The sequence below is a fragment of the Mustela nigripes genome, chromosome 4 (genome assembly GCF_022355385.1).
Source record: "Mustela nigripes isolate SB6536 chromosome 4, MUSNIG.SB6536, whole genome shotgun sequence".
NCBI lineage: Eukaryota > Metazoa > Chordata > Mammalia > Carnivora > Mustelidae > Mustela > Mustela nigripes.
This window is the reverse complement of record NC_081560.1, coordinates 115431137-115450601: the sequence shown is the minus strand read 5'-3', so window position 1 is coordinate 115450601 and position 19465 is coordinate 115431137. Positions and strand designations below refer to the sequence as shown.

At 40.3% G+C, this 19465-nt stretch overlaps 1 protein-coding gene across 7 annotated transcripts in view; it reads left to right on the top strand.

The window, feature by feature from the left end:
- RYR2 (ryanodine receptor 2) overlaps positions 1-19465 on the top strand; it is a 739709-nt gene that overhangs the window by 582898 nt on the left and 137346 nt on the right. For all 7 annotated transcript variants that reach the window (XM_059397367.1, XM_059397365.1, XM_059397366.1 and 4 more), the window contains 4 exons: positions 682-803; positions 6976-7025; positions 17585-17645; positions 18851-19089. In XM_059397367.1, the coding sequence (XP_059253350.1) occupies positions 682-803; positions 6976-7025; positions 17585-17645; positions 18851-19089 (472 nt within the window). The remainder of the gene's footprint in view (positions 1-681; positions 804-6975; positions 7026-17584; positions 17646-18850; positions 19090-19465) is intronic.

Sequence of the window (19465 nt, the reverse complement as noted above, 5' to 3'; positions counted from 1 at the left end):
GTGCTTCTGAATCATGTCGGATAAATTTGTTGCGAGGATACTTGGTCATACTTGAACTCACTCTTCTTCCTGCCATAATTCTCAGATCCCTTTCATCTCTGTGGAGTCTAATTCAAAGCTCCCCTTTTGGGGCCTTTTATCCAATGACGGAGAAGAAAAATACCTACTTCTTAAGATGCGATGGTTGTAATGATTTAAAAATGTATGAGCAGCATTTCTTTTCTAAAGAGGAAAAGCATTTGTCCATTTATAAATTATAAAATTCACAAGCTTTACATTATAAGAAGCTTTACAATATAATCTTTATTCTGGGACCTACGTCTTACCTACGTCTTCCTCATTTTGCAGATGGGGAAGCTGAAGATGAGAGAGGATAAGCTGTTTCTCTCTCAACTATATCCATTTTTAGTATTCACTCCATTTAATAAGAATGTATCAATAATCTGCCCTTGGCCTGGCTCATTCATCGACTTTCTCTCAGCCAGGAAGGGAAGGAGACAAGGCGTTGCAGGTTCTCCATCTTGGATTCATTCACTTACACGGGTCAGACTACATCCCAGGGATCATACTCACGGCGCGCGTGGCTACAGACAGTGGGATCCTGCAGAGGGTGGATGGAACTCAGGTTGCTCCAGAGCCTCAGCCCACTGTGTAGATCTGTTCTCTTTTCCTTTCTTTCAGGTTGTTCTTCCCTTAATTGATCAGTATTTCAAAAACCATCGTTTATACTTCTTGTCTGCCGCAAGTCGACCTCTTTGTTCTGGAGGACAAGCATCAAACAAGGAGAAAGAAATGGTGACTAGGTAAACAGCTCCATAAAATAAAGACTTGTTGAGTGAAATGTATTTGAGTTGGGGAGAGAGCCGCAGGGGACCTTGAAATGGGAGCACGTGGGGTGGGGTGCCTTCCCCTCCCCCCCCTCCCCCCAATGGCCCCCCACTCCTGCCCCCAGCTTCCTGACCTCTGCTGCCCTTTGGAATCAAACACTCTGAGGAGGATGCTCTCTGCAAGTTAATGTGTGTGTTCTAAATGTTGAGTTGTCCTCTATTTTGCTACTAAATAGAACGCAGAATAGAAGGAATATGGCACCCAGTACAGAATCCACGAGTACAGACATCACTGGATTAGTATTTGACATCAGTGGTGCTTTTCACGTTACCTCCTTTAAAATTTCTCCGAATCTAATATTTTTGCACCAATTTTGAAAAATACAGGGATTTTTCTGGACACCAAAACCCCATTTACCGAAATTATCTTTTCCGATGTTTGTTTGAAAATAACGACCATTTGTGGAAGAAAATGACATGAAAATACATACTTGCCAAAGATTTCCCCTCATACCACTCAAGCTGGCATCTTAGCAAGGCTTTCTCTTTTCTCTTTGAACCCCAAGTGCTCCTTGCAGATTGATTTGTAGTTCTGCTGGGCTTTCGAGTCTGATTTTTCAAACTTCTGGCAAAATTTAGTACTTGTGAGAGTCAATTACTCAGTAGATCTATTTCTGGATTATCAAATTGCACAGGAGTCCACACCCAGGTTTTAGATTATGTTTGAAAACAAATTTCTATGAAAGTGATTAACCTAGACAAAGAATACAAGCTTTCCTTGGATTTGAACTTGACTTTAATAGTCTGTGGTGTCATGTGATGTAAGATTGCAACTAGGTGAAAATTAACCCCAAACATCTTCAAATAATGATCTTCCTCTGAAGTTGGTTAAAGTGATTATAGTTAAGGAAACAGAGAATCCATCCTTTGGCGCACTTTGTTTCCACCCACCTTGTTACCCAGAGGAGTGAGGGGCTACTTTCCAATGTGAATCCCCTCCCCTGTCTCCCTTTGGCAGGGTCTTCTTTCCTCTTACCCCAGGAGAGAGAGGCCCATCCCTCTGCATTTCACAGGCTCACCATCCCCAGGGGACTGGGAACATCTAGGGATCTAGAAGTACCAGGGCATCAAGTTACCTTTAAATGCCCTGCAGCCCATACTGCAAAGTCTCCTCACTACCAACCCCCCACCACCCAAGACTTTTGTAACAGCAGCTTTGTTCCCAGAGTTGTTGTTGATGAAGATGCCACTCAATTACATACACCAAGATACAGTGCAGTAAGAGAATGGAGGGAAAAAAAAATTACGCCAACTCTAGTCTTCCTCTCTCCTGTGTCATGTTTTATCTCCATTAAGTTTTTTTCTTTAAACTGTTCCCTGACCTCAGAAGTAACTAATTTTTCTTTGCCAGCTCTCCCTCAGAATAAACCGGAAGAGCATTGCTACTCCGTGCCAGCTCAGTTAATGTGGTTTGGGGCCTGAGATACCCCCTTTTCATTATTAACACCGCACCAGAATGTTTTCTATAATATCATCTTCAATTTCTCTTCACCTCCTGAAAAAGGGTTAGCAAATTCTTCTTTTCCCATTACCGTTTCCAAAAGAGAAATCTGTCTAAAATTCCAGCATACAGGACTGAGACATACACTAATAGGAGTAGCTTAATTTCATCACAGCACCTGTGCACCAAACATAGATAGAATTTAAGCTCAGAAATTCTGAAATGAAAAAATGAATTAAGGTAATGATAAATTATGGCACATGCAAAATGCTGCGCAGTCACTAAAACTAAGTATAGAAATATGTAATAACTTATGACAATGAGTATTTAAAAAGTAAAATATATGTTTAAATAGTAAAGATCCAGAGTTTTTAAAAATCTAAATTTGTATGTGTGGAAAAATACTGGTAGGGAAGAAACTTGATTTTAATAATGTTTTCTTTGGGGCTAGTATAGCAGATTTTTTTTCTTACTAGTTTTGTATATTTTTAAAGGTTTTAAAATGAAAAGCCTTTTATAATCATAAAAATGTGTCTTAAAACAACCCAAATCACCATGAAACTAACAAAAACCAACTAAAAATTTTGTTTGACGTGTTAAAATGAAATCACTGAGAACTACAAATGTATGATTTCTTACTGCTTCAGTTAAATATTACCTCAGTGAATATAATAGGTTAAAAAAAAAAAAAAGAGGACAAAATAGAACAAAAAATACTGGCCCTACCATGGTGGATAAGCAGTCATGCCTTCATATACAGGTTGAACCTGAAGTGATCGTTTTAATTTTTATTTTAACAGTTGTGTGTAGTGGTATAGCTGCGTGGGTCTAAGTTAACTTGCACGTTTAAGAATGGGTTGTTTCCATCGGATGTTAGATGCTTCTTGGCTCTAGACATTGTGTATTGAGCATTTTATATGATCAAGTCCGTGAAAAAGGGTAAAGTGTGGCCTCTGCACTTTGGGAGTGTACCTGGTAATAGCTGGGTATGTGAGTGGAAATCCAATTCTAGAAGAGAGCCATGCAGTGCTGTGGGATTCGTAGTTAAGTGAGGCCACATTGGATGGGTATGGACAGACTAGAGATATGAAAAAGCCATGATAATTTATAATTGGTTTTAAAGAACATGCAGGTCGTAGATTCAGAAGGGGGGCTATTTTCTTCATGCAGATAACAACATAGAGAGTATAGAATGTAGTAATTTAGGGTCAGCATGAGTTATGTAGATTCCTTATGGAATACTGTAATTGATATTGACTGCCAGGACAAGGCATCTTCTTCCTTTTTCCTTTTCAATGTTTATACTTAGTCTTTTTTACTTGATTCTTCAGCCCTAGGAAGCCATTGGGATACAGGGCAGTCTGACAGCAAAAGCAGGATGGAGAAGTGTCAGCTAGCTAGGAGGCCATTGATAGTGGTGCAGACTGTTAAGCTAGAACTGCTTCCTCAGATAGGTGGTTCCACCACTGATTCATTCAGCACATATTTCTGAAAGTCTGCCATGTGCAAGGTGCTGTCCTGGGTTGAGGATAAACAGGCACGTACAACAATGTGCTTCCTAACTCCAGAGCACAGCTGAGTACCTGCTTCCATGGAGAGCAAAGGTCCGGGAATATAGGAGATACACATGCAGAGTGGGGCTGAAAGTGGGAAGCATGGACAAGAGAAAATCACAGGACAAGGCAATGAGTCCTATGGAAGGTAGGAAGAAGGAGGTCAACATGGTGCTGGAGTTTCGATGCTGAGTGGTTGGAACAATATTGGTGGTGATAGCAAAAAGAAATGACCAGAGAACTGGTTTTGAGAAGAAGATGTTAAATTTGGTTAGGCAGTCATTGAGGTATGTAAGTCGTAGCAAGTCATTCAGCTGGAGGTGCCCAGCAGAAAGTTGGAAATGAGTGTTTGGTGTTGGTGGAGAGACCAGAGCAAGAAATGACATATTGGGAGTTTGTACCCATGTGATGCTCCAGGTCCTGAAAACAGATGAAGGGGGAGTGGAAAGAGAAGCAAAAAGGTCTGAATAGCAAAACTTGGAGAATTATTCCATGTGAAGGGTTTTCAGAAACGGGTTCTTGAAGAACATGGAGAGTGATTACTTAGAGAAGAGGGGGGAATGCATTGCTGTAAAACGGAATTTAGAGTTTCCCAGATTGAAATTGTTGATGATGCCATGTACCACAGAGAGCTCTTCAGGACGGAGGTTGAAAAGCTGTTATGAGATTTGCTGATTGGCAGGTACTGTGACTATCTAGGGAGCTTTTCAGTAGAGCAGTGAAGTGAAAAGCAAAATGACAAAGCAAGGCATCAAAGCCAAGGAGGTGTAGATACATTATGAATTCTTAAGAATGTTAGCAATGGTGGCATATACGGAAAGGGAATAACAGCATTAGGGAAAATATTTTTGGAGGAAACATAGGCCAAAACTTATAATAATGAAACCTTATAGTCCATATAGAAACTACACTCTGAAAGTGATGGCACAGGAGGGACAAAAGATATAATTTGTCTTCTGGGTGGATTTGGCTTTCTACATATATTTATTTCCTTCCAGTAGCATGCTGGCTACTGATAAGAAACAATCAAAGTTAAGAAGCAATTTTTACTATAAGAAGTCATTTTTCTCAGACAGACTGTCAGACATTCAGTATCTCGAAAGAATGGGATACAGAGCTGTTCTGTTTTCCATCACAGCAAAATGTCCTAGGTCTGGACGAATTGGGTTAAAACATAATCCTAGTGTCATAAATTCAACATTATCTCCAAATGTTTCATGCAGATCCCAGAGAGTCTCAGTACGAGGTGTAGAAGATGTCCCTTAAAATAGGTTGGTATACACATAGGGCTCCAAAATGGGTACAGCTCTGAGAAGTCACCACTCTCTTCAGACGGAGACAGACCTTTGTTGGGTTGGCATGCATAAGTCTCGGTGGTTGAGGGCCCCTGGAGAAAGATGTTTTTGGTTTATTGTCTTTTTTTTTTCCCCTGTCACTATATAGCCCATAAAGCAGCTCAGGAGGCTGATAGCCCATTTTAAATTCCAGTATCTCCTTGAGCAGATCATTGATTTCAAAACCTTTTAGAATAGCTAGGAGATTTCTCGAGACCTCAGATTCATTTAGACATTTGTCGATGAATGTTCTCTTGGAAAAGCTATACAGTGCTCTGTATAATTAATTTTCATTCTTACCTTATTGGCATAGTTACTGAAATGAGAAATGGTAGCCAAAACTTCCTGTTGAGAAAGTCAGTATCACCGATGTGATTCTCTGGTCTCCTTTCTCCCGTCCTGCCCCAAGCACATGACTCCTTTTTTTTCCCCATGGCATAGCGTGTCTCCCCAGACCTGGCAAGTGTATGTCCGCACACTGCTATTCATGGGAGGGCTTGGCAAGACGGAATGGGACAGTCAGGATAGAGCTGTTGCCATTATTGGGACAGTTAGGCTAGGTGTGGGTAGCTTTGTACAAATGGGTCATCAAGGCTAAAGGTGTCTACAGAGCCTGTGCTCTCTGAGCTCAGGAGTGTGTGGGGACATGGGAGACTATCATCAGTTGGAGTACAGGAGGAGAGGTGTTGTGGTAGAGATTTGCAAATGGCCGCTGGGAGAGCCTAGAAGGGGGACTCTTTCAGCTTGGGCTGGGAGTAGAGAAGAAGCTAGGTGTTCACAAAGGCCTGTTGGGGGATGCCTGGGTGGCTCAGTTGGTTAAGCAAAGGCCTGCTGGAGTGGACTTGTCTGGTATTGGATCCTGAGGGATGCATAGAAAGGCATGTAGCAGGGAAGTGAGTGAAGGGTATTCCCGAGAAGACTTGTAAGGAGCCTACCACATTGTGGCCTGGTGGCAAGCCAGGTCCCTCGCGGGTCTTGCCCTGGTTCTGGGGTTTAATGTGAGAGTTCATACCTGTGCTATCATGCTAAATGCTGAATACAAGCCACCTTTCCTTAGAATTTCCCACTACTGAACTGGGTCTAGAGATAAGAAACAAGCTCAACGCAAGCCTGAGCACTGAGATCCCAGTTACCCCATCTGTAGTGCTCGTCAGTTGTCCCAATCCTGTCTCCCCTTCACTGTGTTCAAATTCACTGGATGCTTTGGTATGTGCGCAAGGGGTTTGTGGTCAAGGCTGGAAAAGAAGAAAAGTTCAAATGATAAACATCCTGAAACTTACAAGTAACATTTTACGCCCAAAGCTCCGAGCTTCTGGTTTTAAGTAATGTCCATAACAACGATGACAAAAATTCTAGAATTCCAGTGGTATATTCGGGCAGATAACATTTGTTCCCCTTGCGGTGTTTGAGTAGTTATATTCTTGTGGAGTTCATATAGATGGCTTTTATATTAATTAGCTTTGCTTCCAAATTTTTTTTTGTTTCTTTACTTATAATATGTGCTTTTTTAACCATGTTTGTTAAAGATATGCACTCAGAGATTCTTTCTTTAATACCTTTACTCCACATTCTGCTCCGAGAATTGATTCTTTCTGCGTGACATCATGTTGCTTTTTCCTGCTCATATATCAGCTGTTTATTTTTCTTTCTTTTTCTTCTTTTGTTTTAAATTTTATTTTAATTTCTCCCTGTCTTTTCTCCCTTCCCTCCCCCTTCTTCCCCTCTTTCTCTCTCTCTTTTTTTTTTTCTTTTGTCTTCAGCCTATTCTGCAAACTTGGAGTTCTTGTCAGGCATAGGATTTCACTATTTGGTAAGGAGACCCTTGAAATGAATATGAGCATGGCCATCACTTGGTTTCCTTTGCCAGTTTTGCACTGTGTCGGGTGCGGCTCTGTTGCATGAATGCATGTTTGCACGGCTGCATGTGTGGTCCTCATAGGTCCTAAGGTAAGATAAGGTCCTCGAGGTTCTTCATCGGTAGCATTATCTGCGGTGAAATTGAAGACGGTAACTTCTTCGTGCTGGTCCAAAGCCCCTTTGAAAATCAAAAGTTTTTGTTAGGAAAAATAAAATGAATGCAAGTGGCAGCTTCTGCCCTATTTTATTTCAAAGGGGTGAAGCAGAACCAGGCCCTCGAATTTGCCTCTTGCCAATAGACGACAGAGTGAGCTGTCATAAATCAAAACATTTTGACTGCACTTATTTATTTTTGTAAAGCTCTTCACTCCAATTGTGCGTGTTGACTGCCTTCCAGACATGGAAGCTTCAGAGAAGAGACAGTAAGGCAAGGGCTCCACTTGGAAAAAGGGACTTTTCGAGTCCATTTTTGTTGGTGTCTGGGAATTCACATAACTGAAGTCCACCGGCTCAAGCGCCTGCTTTTGGACAGCTGTGCAGGGTGGGGGTGAGGGGGTCCCTCCCTTTCCACAGCTTCTCCTCTCTGTGGGGCTGTAGGACTCAAGAGAAGCTGGCAGACTCTCTGTATTCATTTCCTGCATCTGCTTTGATAAACCACAAAAGCCCACTTCAATGCTGTGCACTCTAGGTTGTGAGAAAGTGTTGGGATCATTTTGGTCATAAAATGTTGAGTGTGCTCATACAGATGTTGCAGGTTCAATTCCATTTATAGGAAAAGCTAAGGATTATGTAATTTCTTTAAAAAGCCACAGGGAATGAAATGAGGAATAATATGTGTGTGTGTATATCTTTACACACACACACACACACACACACACACATTGCTTTTAAGTTCTTTCAAGCAGTCTATTTTTTGAGAAATGGTAGTTTCTGGATATAAGCCCTTAAAGCCCTGTTTGATTTCTAATTGTATTAGATCCAATATATGGTGCTCTTAAATTTAGTAATTAAAAGTTCTATTTCATTTAAATTGCCCGAGTTTTTGCATTAATGTTTCAGTTATCCCAAATTACTGGGCAGATTATCTTTAAGATAATTTCTAGTTGACCTTTGTTTGACTTCTCTTCAACATAGAAAAATTTCTGTGAACATCGTGCAGACAGAATTGTTCTGTGCTCTTCAACGTTGTCGTAATAACAGTGGATTCATGGGTCCTCCATTTGTCTTATTCTGTGTCATTCTGATGGGGACCCCGTCCTCAAGTGCAGTATTTGCCTTCTCACTGATGAGCATAGTAATAGTCTGTTGTGCTGTTTCTGACTTCGTACCTATTTCAAATTCTTGCTTTTCTATATTTCACTATAATTTTCTTTAAAAAAATTTTTGAGGTACTCCATATATAGAACAAAGTACATGAATCTTCAAGTAACTTAATGATGTAGTTTGTTGAAATTTTCCATATATATTTAGATATAGATATAGATATCAAGAAGAATATTACCAGCATCCCAGAAGCCTCCCTTATGCCATTACTCAATTTATAAACTTCTGCAAAGAAACTATATATCTGCAAAGAAACTATATAGACCTCCATTACCATGGGTTAATTTTGCCTATTCTTTAATATCCTATTTTTTTTTAAGGGTCCTATAATTGAAGATAAAGGCGTAGTAAAACTTGTCATACCTCTCAGTATAGACTGAGACTTTAACATTCATTCCATCCCTATGTGATGTTGAATTCCCATTTAAGCATTGTATTTTAAATCCCTTAGCCTTTAAATACTATTACTTTTATTTTTAACAGGAATTTACTGAAGAGCTAATATGTGTCTTCACCTTAGAAGTGTATTTGTCTGTCTTCTTTATATTATTCTAGTCTCTCCTGTTTTTGTTGTTTCAAATTTGCGTTGACATTTGCCTGCACAGTAATACAAATTTCAAGAGGCCTTCCTTAATCAAACATTTTCTAATACAGACGCATTAAATCATTGGAATCTTTGAGGCTCACCCATGTTATCTTCACACTTGACAGTGATAACCTGACTTTAGACACTAATAGGATGTCCTGGAAAAATAAGGGGCTTCGAATCGGAAAACCTAGACATAAGTGCTGTATTTTGGAACTAGCCCAGCTGAATGATTTGATGAGGGACTTGACCTCCTGAACCCTTATTTTTTGTTTTTTCATTTTTAAAGTAGGTTAAAATGACTCCTACTCTTAAAGCTCCGTTGCACATAGCTGATCTAATGTAGGGTAATGAATGCTCAAATGCTGTGGAAATTTGTAACTTTACAGCTTTCAAAGCTAAGGGATCCCTGGTCTTATTTGCCCAGTTTTTATTTAGATAAATCAGACTACAGACGAACCAGACTAGGGGACTTGGCTATTTAAAGTACCTGCACCATGAAGACTTTATAATTTACCCATTTCCAGTGTGAAATGGAAGTGGTATGCCAAGTGTTTTTTTGGCTTTTTTTTTTTTTTTTTTTTAATGTATAGTTCTGCCCTTGTGGATTTCTGGATTTCTGTAAAGAGAGAGACCTAATGATATAGGTGTGGTGGTCTTTTATAGTCCTATTAGTCTCTTATTATTTTTTAAATTTTCTCCCTTCTTTTACATGATATCATTTTTCTGTATTCTGTGGATAACACAATGATGATCAGAATGTTTTTCCCGTACTGACTTAGTTCAGTTGTTTATGACTTCAGCTAAGGGTAAATTAAGACAGTTTAGAGTGGAAGCTAGCAAAGAAATACCTGGGCTTTGTGTCTCATGAACAATGAGCAAAGATGGAGATGTAGGTTACACAGTAACCTTCAACGTATCAGGGAGGTGGGTTTGGAGACGTGAGGCAGAACGTTAACATAAACAGAGAAACAAAATACTTGTGGTGAGTTCAGGGTTTGATGAGTAATGGACTACTTATTCCAAGCTGGCTTCCACGTTGTCATTATACCTCCAGACTTCATCCGTAGTTGAAACTTACCTGATTGAAGATTTGCCCAATATGGACTTCTATTTGTGTATATCTTTTACCTTAAAATAGGGCTTAAAATATGTTCTATACACTGAGGCACACTGAGAATTAAAGTGATCAGTCATGTTTTTAATGCTTCATATATTCTTTTTGAGGTGCTTAAACTATTTCATTTTATATTTGAAAAAGGTAAGTTTTTTAAAAAGGGCACAAGCCCCTTTCCCCACAGAACAGTAGTTCTGGAATGTCCCTTCCACTACTTTACAGAAAAAAAATAAGAAATTAATATCTTCATTATACATACAGGCTTTCTGTTTGGATTCTGAGATGCTTGCCAGTGATAGTAAGTTGGTACACTCTAGTGTTTCAGAAAATTGGTTAGGGCATGGATACGCCCAGGCAAGTTGAAAAGTGGGAAGGATTCCATTGGCCATTTTCAAGGACCCATTGTTGACTAATAGAATATTGCTTTTAATCCCATCATTTTCTCCTGTTTTTGCTAAGTGGCAGTTCTGATTATGAATGTTAAGGCAGTTAGAAAATACAGAAGCCTTCCTGTTCCAGCCCACTGAAGCCCTTCAGTCAGGTTTAGAGGAAGCAGAATCCGTACCTAAGCCTCCAACAGGGAGAGCAATCTTGCCACGGGTGTCCACATATCAGGGCTTCCTAAGGGCTCTATTTTTATATGCAAAAATAAATCTACTGCCTTAATGACATTCATTTGGCACCTTCATTCAGTAAACACTCACTGTGTTCTGCTGTGTGGGAGGTACTCTTTCAGCTGTGGGGATAGGAAAATGAAGATTCCTACACCTGTCCACTACAGCCAGGCCAATCCAGGTGTCGGTCACCCGTCCTCCTCCGAGAACAAACTGACCATTCTGTCTGCATCCCCTCTTGCTCTTCCAAACCGTGCTCCACAACAGTCCAATCTTCCCTGAACCTGGTGTCTCCTGTCTCACTCCTGAAAATTCAGTGGCTTCCCTTTGCTTGAAAATAAAAGTTCTCAATCTGGCCGCAATATTGTTTCACAAAGTATTCCCCGTGTACCAGTCCATCCTCATTTCTTGGCACGTTCTTGCTTGCTCTCGATGGTTCCACCTGAGTGGGCCTCTCTCTGCTTATTGAAAGTGGTATATTCCTTTCTGCACCGGATCTTTGCACGTGCTGTAATTCTTGATTGGAATGGGGTCTAGCAGTCACCTCTCCTGTCCTCCACACCTACCATGGAGTAAGCCGCTCATTCTTGACCTCAACACAAATATTAATCTGTCAGGAAAACCGTCCCCAATCTCCCTAATTTCACTCCCTCCCCTTCTTTTACAACATTCTCACAGCTCCCAGGACCTTTCCTTCATCTCAGTAATGATGTCACCAGATTGACATCTCTCTCTCTCTCTCTTTCTCTCTCACACAAACCTCTCAGCTCACTGAGGGCCTATTCTTGTATCTGGGGTCTGACACATAGTAGGTTTTGTATCAATATCTGATGACTGAATGAGTGAACCAACTAGGTCCTACCCTCAGGAAGCCGATAGTCTAATAGAGAAGAGCAGACACTAAGAACAAGGCAGTAAGAACTCTTGATTTGGAACTTTCTTACATTCATGAGTAAGTGAAATTTTACTTTTTTTTTTTTTTTTTGCTTATGAGGCTACTAAGAAAAATGTAGTATCCAATTATCCCACAATTTATAAGAATCACATTTAAAAATAATTATTCCTTAAGCTGTCTGAGAAAATCCATAGGGCACTTATGCTGAAAAAGTAACACTTAAGTTATGACTTTTCAAACATGATCATTGAACCTGACCTGTAGTGATCATTTGAGCTTCAGGAAGAATTTGAGAAGCCTGGCACAAAGCAGTTGTCCTTTGGAGGCCTATTCTACTTTCCCATTTTCTGGGGAATTTTTAACGTTATTAACGAGATAGCGAATTGTCCAGAGTTACTGGAGAGTTTCCAGATTTGATGGTGTTGAGACTTCTAGGAAGGCCTGGACTCCAGCAAGCGCTCAGTGACATAGTGAGCATAGGACCCCAGAATTTCTTCAGGTTGGACCTCAGGGGCCCTAGACCCATACATGGCCCGTCATAAATTCCATTCCAGTATTAACAGCAGGACTTCATTTAAATACTGTCCTATATTTAAATGAAGCAGTAGTTCTTGTTAAGATGTTGGGTTTTCTCCCACCAGGTGGGGAATGCCTGATTTAAACTGCCACCTAAATCTTAATGTTATGTGTGGAAGCGTTTCAAGAGTAAAGTTACTAATAGATTCGATTCTCTCAGTGGGTGTCTCCCCCTAATTAAGACATTAGTGGGTTAGGTTGATGTTCATTCATCTGTTCTCTGCTCACCTCCAGAACCCACTGAGGTGTTTACAATGAGGACTACTCTCTCCTGTGAAGAGACAGTAGAAAATTAGCTCATGTACGTGTTATCCCTAAGAAGGCTCAGATGGTGCTTACTTTTGTTTCCTAGGACACAGAATGAAAGGAGATTTACCTAAAGTCCTCTGAGTCTCTGAAGATAGTGCATATCTGAGAACTGAACCTGTCGTTACTCTGGGTATCCAGTAGTTCAGTTACGCACAATCTGCTGCTTTCTGATTATTGCTGTCATCACTAGAGGACCATTAAGGTCTTCCCCTAACGTAACATTTCGGTGGCTTGATGACACTATACATGGCAAAGACAAGAATTTCCTGGATTTAACTTGTTTTATATGTTATATAAAAAATAACCTATTTTGGGGTGCCTGGGTGGCTCAGTGGGTTAAGCCTCTGCCTTCAGCTCAGGTCATGATCTCGGGATTCTGGGATCGAGCTCTGCATCAGGCTCTCTGCTTGGCAAGGAGCCTGCTTCCTCCCTCTCTTACTTGTGATCTCTGTCAAATAAATAAATAAAATCTTTAAAAAAAAGAAGCTATTTTTAATAAAACTAAAAAAAAAAACCTATTTCTTACAGAGAGATACATTCGGTCAGCAATACCACAATTAAAACCCTGTAATAAAGATCATATCAGAAAACAGTATTGGAGCAATACAGATGTTTCTTTTCCCTGGACATATCTCTATGAGAGAATGTCCTGATTTTAGAGTAAATAAATAGAATATGTAATTATGTAAATTATATTTTCCATTTAGCTGAAACTTCTCGCCAAGTTAAAGTTTCAGTAATACAGTAATATCTACTACTAATTCAGCAATGCCCCTCGTTATTTCTTTTTTTTTAGTTTTTTTTTTTTTTTTTTAATTTCTTTGACAGTGAGAGAGGGAACACAAATGGGGGAGTAGGAGAGGGAGAAACAGGCTGTCAAGTGGGGAGACCAATGTGGGGCTCAGTCCCAGGACTCTGGGATCAAGACCTGAGCCGAAGGCAGACAGTTAATGACTGAGCCACCCAGGCACCCCAAACTTTGCTATTTTTATTTCTGAGTTATAATATTGTGTGAGAGTTGGTACAATGATTTTTAAAAACTGGATGCTTGCCATCTGTCGCTCTTAGACTCAGGTATAAGTTACAATTTTAATGATGTACCTTTAATGTTTACACACTGATGCAAACCCTGTCTTAAAGATAAACAGGCCATCCACAGATGTTTACTTAGGTGTGTAGGAGTGATGCAGGTATGCTTGAAGACAAGGGAAGTAGTTTTGACCTTGAAAGTGCGTGAACTGAAAAGTATCAAACGGTTTTTAGTCTAGTCTGAGCTGTGAAGTAATTACATGTAGTTAAATACTTGAAAATGCAATCATCACTTTAAAATGTCACCATCCTGCTACACTTTCACTTGTCTTTCCTGTTCTTACTGATAACATGATTGACATTTCTGGTGAGGTTGATCTGGAAGCCTTAAGGAAGGCAGGATGCAGACAATTCTTATTTTATTTAAAACTCCTGGGCATCGGGGCGCCTGGGTGGCTCAGTGGGTTAAGCCGCTGCCTTCTGCTCAGGTCATGATTTCAGGGTCCTGGGATCGAGTCCCGCATCGGGCTCTCTGCTCAGCAGGGAGCCTGCTTCCTCCTCTCTCTCTCTGCCTGCCTCTCTGCCTACTTGTGATCTCTCTCTGTCAAATAAATAAATAAAATCTTTAAAAAAAAAAAAAAAAAAAACACAAAACTCCTGGGCATCTGGGTGGCTCAGTAGGTTAAGCCTCTCCTGTCAGCTCAGGTCATGATCTCAGGGTCCTGGGATCAAGCCCCGCATCAGGATCTCTGCTCAGTGGGGAGCCTGCTTCCCCCTCTCTCTCTGCCTGCCTCTCTGCCTGCTTATGATCTCTGTCTGTAAAATACATAAATAAAATCTTAAAAAAAAACCTCTTACTACAAGATTTATCTCTTCAAGACTAACCATTAGTTGGGCTTTTTCCTTCGCTGATAGAACAGATGCTTTTGTTTGGTCTACGCCACGAAATGTTGAAGATTCTGTTAATACCTTTCCTGTGTTTGTTAGGGTCCTTTCTCCACCATTTTTCTTACTGAGCTGTTGCCATTCAGAGTTATATGGCACTTTCCATGGAGCACAGGGAAATGTGTCGGTTTGCGGAGCTTGCGGCTTGAGAGTCTGCAATCACAGAAATTTCACATTCACCACATGCGTTTCCATCTGACCCGTAGAACTTCCTGGCCACTGGTATGGTTTCCTTGACTTCAAAACCCATAAGATTCCACTGAATGCCTGCTGTGGGCCAGACGCTATCCTAGGGGCCGGCCTACAACAGGGAACAAAAGTTCCACCTCATGAGTGGGGCCCTTACGAAACTCCTCCTTCTTACGAATGGAGGTTTAAAATACCCCAACCACTCTTTTGGAAAGGGGCACAGCCAGGCTCAGGACAAAGTACAAACACTGATCATCTATACGAGGAACCAGCAGACTAGAAAGGAAAGGGAAAAAGAACTGAGTTTGGGTTTTTTTTGTTTGTTTGTTTGTTTTTTTAAAGATTTTATTTATTTATTTGAAAGAGAGAGATCACAAGTAGTCAGAGAGAGAGGGGGAAGCAGGATCCCTGCTAAGCAGAGATCCTGACACGGGGCTGGATCCCAGGACCCTGAGATCATGACCCGATCTGAAGGCAGAGGCTTAACCCACTGAGCCACCCACGCACCCCAAGAACCATGAGTTTTAGGACCAGATTAAGGGGCCAGCTTCTCTGACTTGGTGCTCAGTAATGGTTGCACGTTGCCCTGTGTCCCGTCTTCCTCCTGGGCCCTTATCTTTCTACTTTTCTACTTGGAAACAGCAGAGGCCCTGAGACCTTTTGTCTTCTGTATTTACTTACATGGTAACTTATTTCATTCAGGCCCACAATTTTTGAAAGTCTCTGTATGCATATCGGTATGCTTATGGTGCTCCAGCTCAGATCTGTTCCCTGTGTCCTGCCTCTCTACCTGAGATCAGCAGGCCCATCACGTTCAACCTGTCCAAGGCAAAGCCTGCCACCCCCCGCCCCTCCTCTTCTCTCTCCTTTGCTCCTTTCTGGTGCTCTTTCCACATCGGGAAATCTATCACCATTCACCCAGTTGCTCATACAAGTGGTCACCCAAACAGTCTTGTCATTCGGTATCCTGGACTCCTTCCCCTGTCATCTCACGTTCAGGACATAAGCAAACCTTTAAATAAATTCTGAATTCCATCAGTCGTCTGATTCTAGATGACTCTAGTAGCTTCCTAACTGGCTTCATTTTTGCCCTTCCAGAGTTTTGCACATGGTGAATTAATCCTTTTAAAATATAAATCAGATCCCTTCCTGTTCAAAACCTTAAGAATGTTTCCCTATTGCACTTAGGGGAAAAAAAAAGTTCTTGCACTGGTTTCAGGAGTCTAGAACCTGGCCACTCCCTTCCTCTCCACCTCATAAGTTCCCTTCTTTCCCCCAAATCTTGATCATGCATCAGCCACCTCCACTTTCTTCCCTGGAATACCAGCTTCATTTTCTGCCTCAGACCCTTTGCACATCCTCCCAGATCTATTCACAGTTCCTTCCTTCGTTCAAATCTCTGCTCAGGTACCACCTTCTTAGAAAAGGCTTTGTGGCCACTCACCATATTAGTCTGTCCAGTTGCTCTAATCCCTATTCCCTGATATAGATAAATAGTAATTATATAACATATAATATAAATTATTTAATTATACAGAATTAACATAATCTACAAATATGAAATACTTTCTTTAGTGTAGCCTGATATTACGTTTCCAATTGATTTTTTTTCTTAATATTTTATTACCTGTGTCCCCCATTAAAATGCAAGTACCATGAGAATTCTTTTTCACATATTACTGGGACTTTGAGAATGCCTGGTATTTGACAAGTACCAGTTGAGTGACAAGTTGAGTGAATGAATCATTAAATGCATAATACTTCTATGGACCTCAGTGGAAGCTCTAGGACTGCCACTATGATCAACAACAAGGACATACCAAATTCTGCCTTTCTGCTGATTTTGCCTTTATTATTACCAGAAATTCTGAGACTCAAGGCACAAGATGAATGGAACATTTTACTTAAGAACCCAGAGTCTAGCAATGAATACCTTGTTTTTCCTCCTTATCTGTATCAGATCACTAAACTGGCTTGTCCAGATTCTAGGGTAGTTGTTAATTTTCATGTATATTTAATTCATTTTAGATTTTTTTTTTTTTTTGCACAAGGAGTATAACATTAAGAAATGTTACAAAAACTTATATCCCAATGGAAATTGTTAATTTCTGGACCCAGGAAATGACTATATATTATAAATAGGAAAGTATAAAATGAGGAAGAAACTTATCAGAACGTCTTGTGAGTGGTCCAATTTGTAACTTTGGATTCATCATTTTGTGTATTTGCTCTCATGTATCTTTATCACAAAGTAGGATGGACATAATAATTGTATAATTCATATCTTTGTACTTTCTGATAAAACATGCCAATGAGAGTGGGTGAATTTCATCTGACTTTCAAGAAAAGTCATCCCCATTTCAAATCTCTCATAAGAGGATTTAACTTTTTCAGCCACTGATGCTTTTATTTACCAGACAGTTTACTGGTTCTTCCCACCAAAGACGAAAAACATTCAGGCACATTAATTCATTTTAATGCACTTGGATGGAATCAGAAAGCAGAGACACGTGGGTAATTAAAAGGGAGTGAAACTTATTAGACTTTTAGCCCACCTCCTTTTATAAACATATGAGTTCCCTTGAAAAGTTGACTCACAACTTGACTGAGAAAGAAGACAAGCCAGTATGGGGAGGCGAATATATTTAAGAATTCAGTTAAAACACGTCAGCCTGGCACAATGCTTTGAATGCTTCTTGAGTATGTCAGCTCTTTGATGAGACATGCTTTCTTGCTTTTCTCCTTACATTTGCATAACCACTTTTGAGCAGAAATCCTGCATGATTTCAAACCCGAGTATCAGAAAATCGTTTTAATCGAGTTGTTATGGAATTGTACCATTGAGTAATTTTTGGTACACAAATCTTTCTGGAAAATAACAGTGAGAAATCCTCAGTGTGATTTATACAACCTTTTGTTTCCTCTATAGGAAATGATGCCACATCAATTGTCAACTGCCTTCATATTTTGGGTCAGACCTTGGATGCCAGGTAAGTGGACACATTTTTGTCTACATGGCTGTAGGAGTGCCACGCGAGAATAATAAGACTCACCTTGTCTCTTGATTTAATTCTTTGGAATTGTAATAAAGACTTAAGTGGGGGTGAAAAGAATATTTCATAAATGACAGATATAATGGCACTTTATTATTTCTAGCATCTTCTCTAAATTGTTATTCAAATTTCAAGTAATTGCAGTGGCATCTAGATATGTCATGGAGGGTTGAATTGGGAATGTATCACATGCAAGAGAAAGGGTGAGCTCCAACTTCAGAGGTCTTCGTAGCTTCTGGGTCTGGTACCATTGTGCTCCGCATTTGTGATAACATTTAGCTTTACAGGAACAGGGTTTTAGTCGTATGTTATAGATGAGTATGAAGCTTAAGATTGCATAGTTAAGTGTGGAAGTAGACCAGTTCCCAAGTGTGTGTACTTTCTACTCTGCCCTCCTGGCAGCATGACTGGAAACCTGACAGGTTGCCTAAAAGCAAAACCAGTATATCTCATGGGGTTGATTCAGCCTTTAAGCCATACATGTATTTCATTTGTTATCCAGGATAAATCTAAATAAGAATTCCTAAATGTCTCCTAATAGAGGAGATGCCATGATGCTATTTACTATCACATTTAAAATTTTATGTGAGGTATTTTGTGTGATAGATGAAGAAAAGTAGATGCTATTATATACCTTCATTGCCTCCTAAACATAGTGGCATTAGAGGGTGACTTCTGTACAAAGTCCTCCTCTGGAGGCTCGTTTAGCTGACAGCTTGCTACACTTAAGGCACAAAAACATCTATCTCATTTCATGACTTGGTTGAGCTGGGATTCAATGTTTCTCTCACACTCGTTGCCTCAGGAAACATTTTGGTTGTCTTGGATTTAGGATTAAGTCAAAAAGCTCAAAAACTGTGGGTTTTTTTGTCAGAGTATAAAACAAACACTCTCCATATTTGAAAACGGTAGAAAAAACAGAGCATTATCACTGATTTTGGATCAGCGTCCTAATTACGTGGACTGCGAGGGCATTCAGGAAAGGTGATGGGCTTACAGAGCCATACTGCTCTGAGTTCAAGTACACTGGAAAAATTGGGAGTGAATTAAAAAGATTTAGTTGACTGAGTGACTGTAATGGGTAAATAGAGGTAGAAGCATGTTTGATTTGTATCCCACTTGCTCCCTTCTTTCCTTCCTAGGACTGTGATGAAGACTGGCCTAGAGAGTGTTAAAAGCGCACTCCGAGCTTTTCTGGACAACGCTGCAGAGGACCTGGAGAAGACCATGGAGAACCTCAAGCAGGGCCAGTTCACCCACACCCGAAACCAACCCAGAGGTGTCACTCAGATCATCAATTACACCACGGTGGCTCTGTTGCCGATGCTGTCGTCATTATTTGAGCATATTGGCCAGCATCAGTTTGGAGAAGATCTAATATGTATGTAAATCTCTTACTTAGAGTCTCATTATCTAATAGTACAACGCGAAATCATAAAAGCTCCATCTAGTTACTGAAACCCTGCCGACTCATTAAAATGCACGTTTGTCTTTTTGTTTTTTCTTCTGCACAACATTATTAGGTTGGCATTTGAGGTACAGAAACCATTTTTATAGAGTTAGGTCCCCGAGACACGTGGATTCCCAGAAAGGGACGGTAAGGTCATGGCTGTGGGCTCTCACTTCCACCTCATTGAAGCCCAGGTTCCAACTTTCCCTATTTCTGTGTTCTCTCCTTCCGTGGAATTTTCCCAGTGCGGTTGAAGCATGGGACATGCAACATTAAATGTTTTTGAATTATCTCTGAGTCAGTGCTG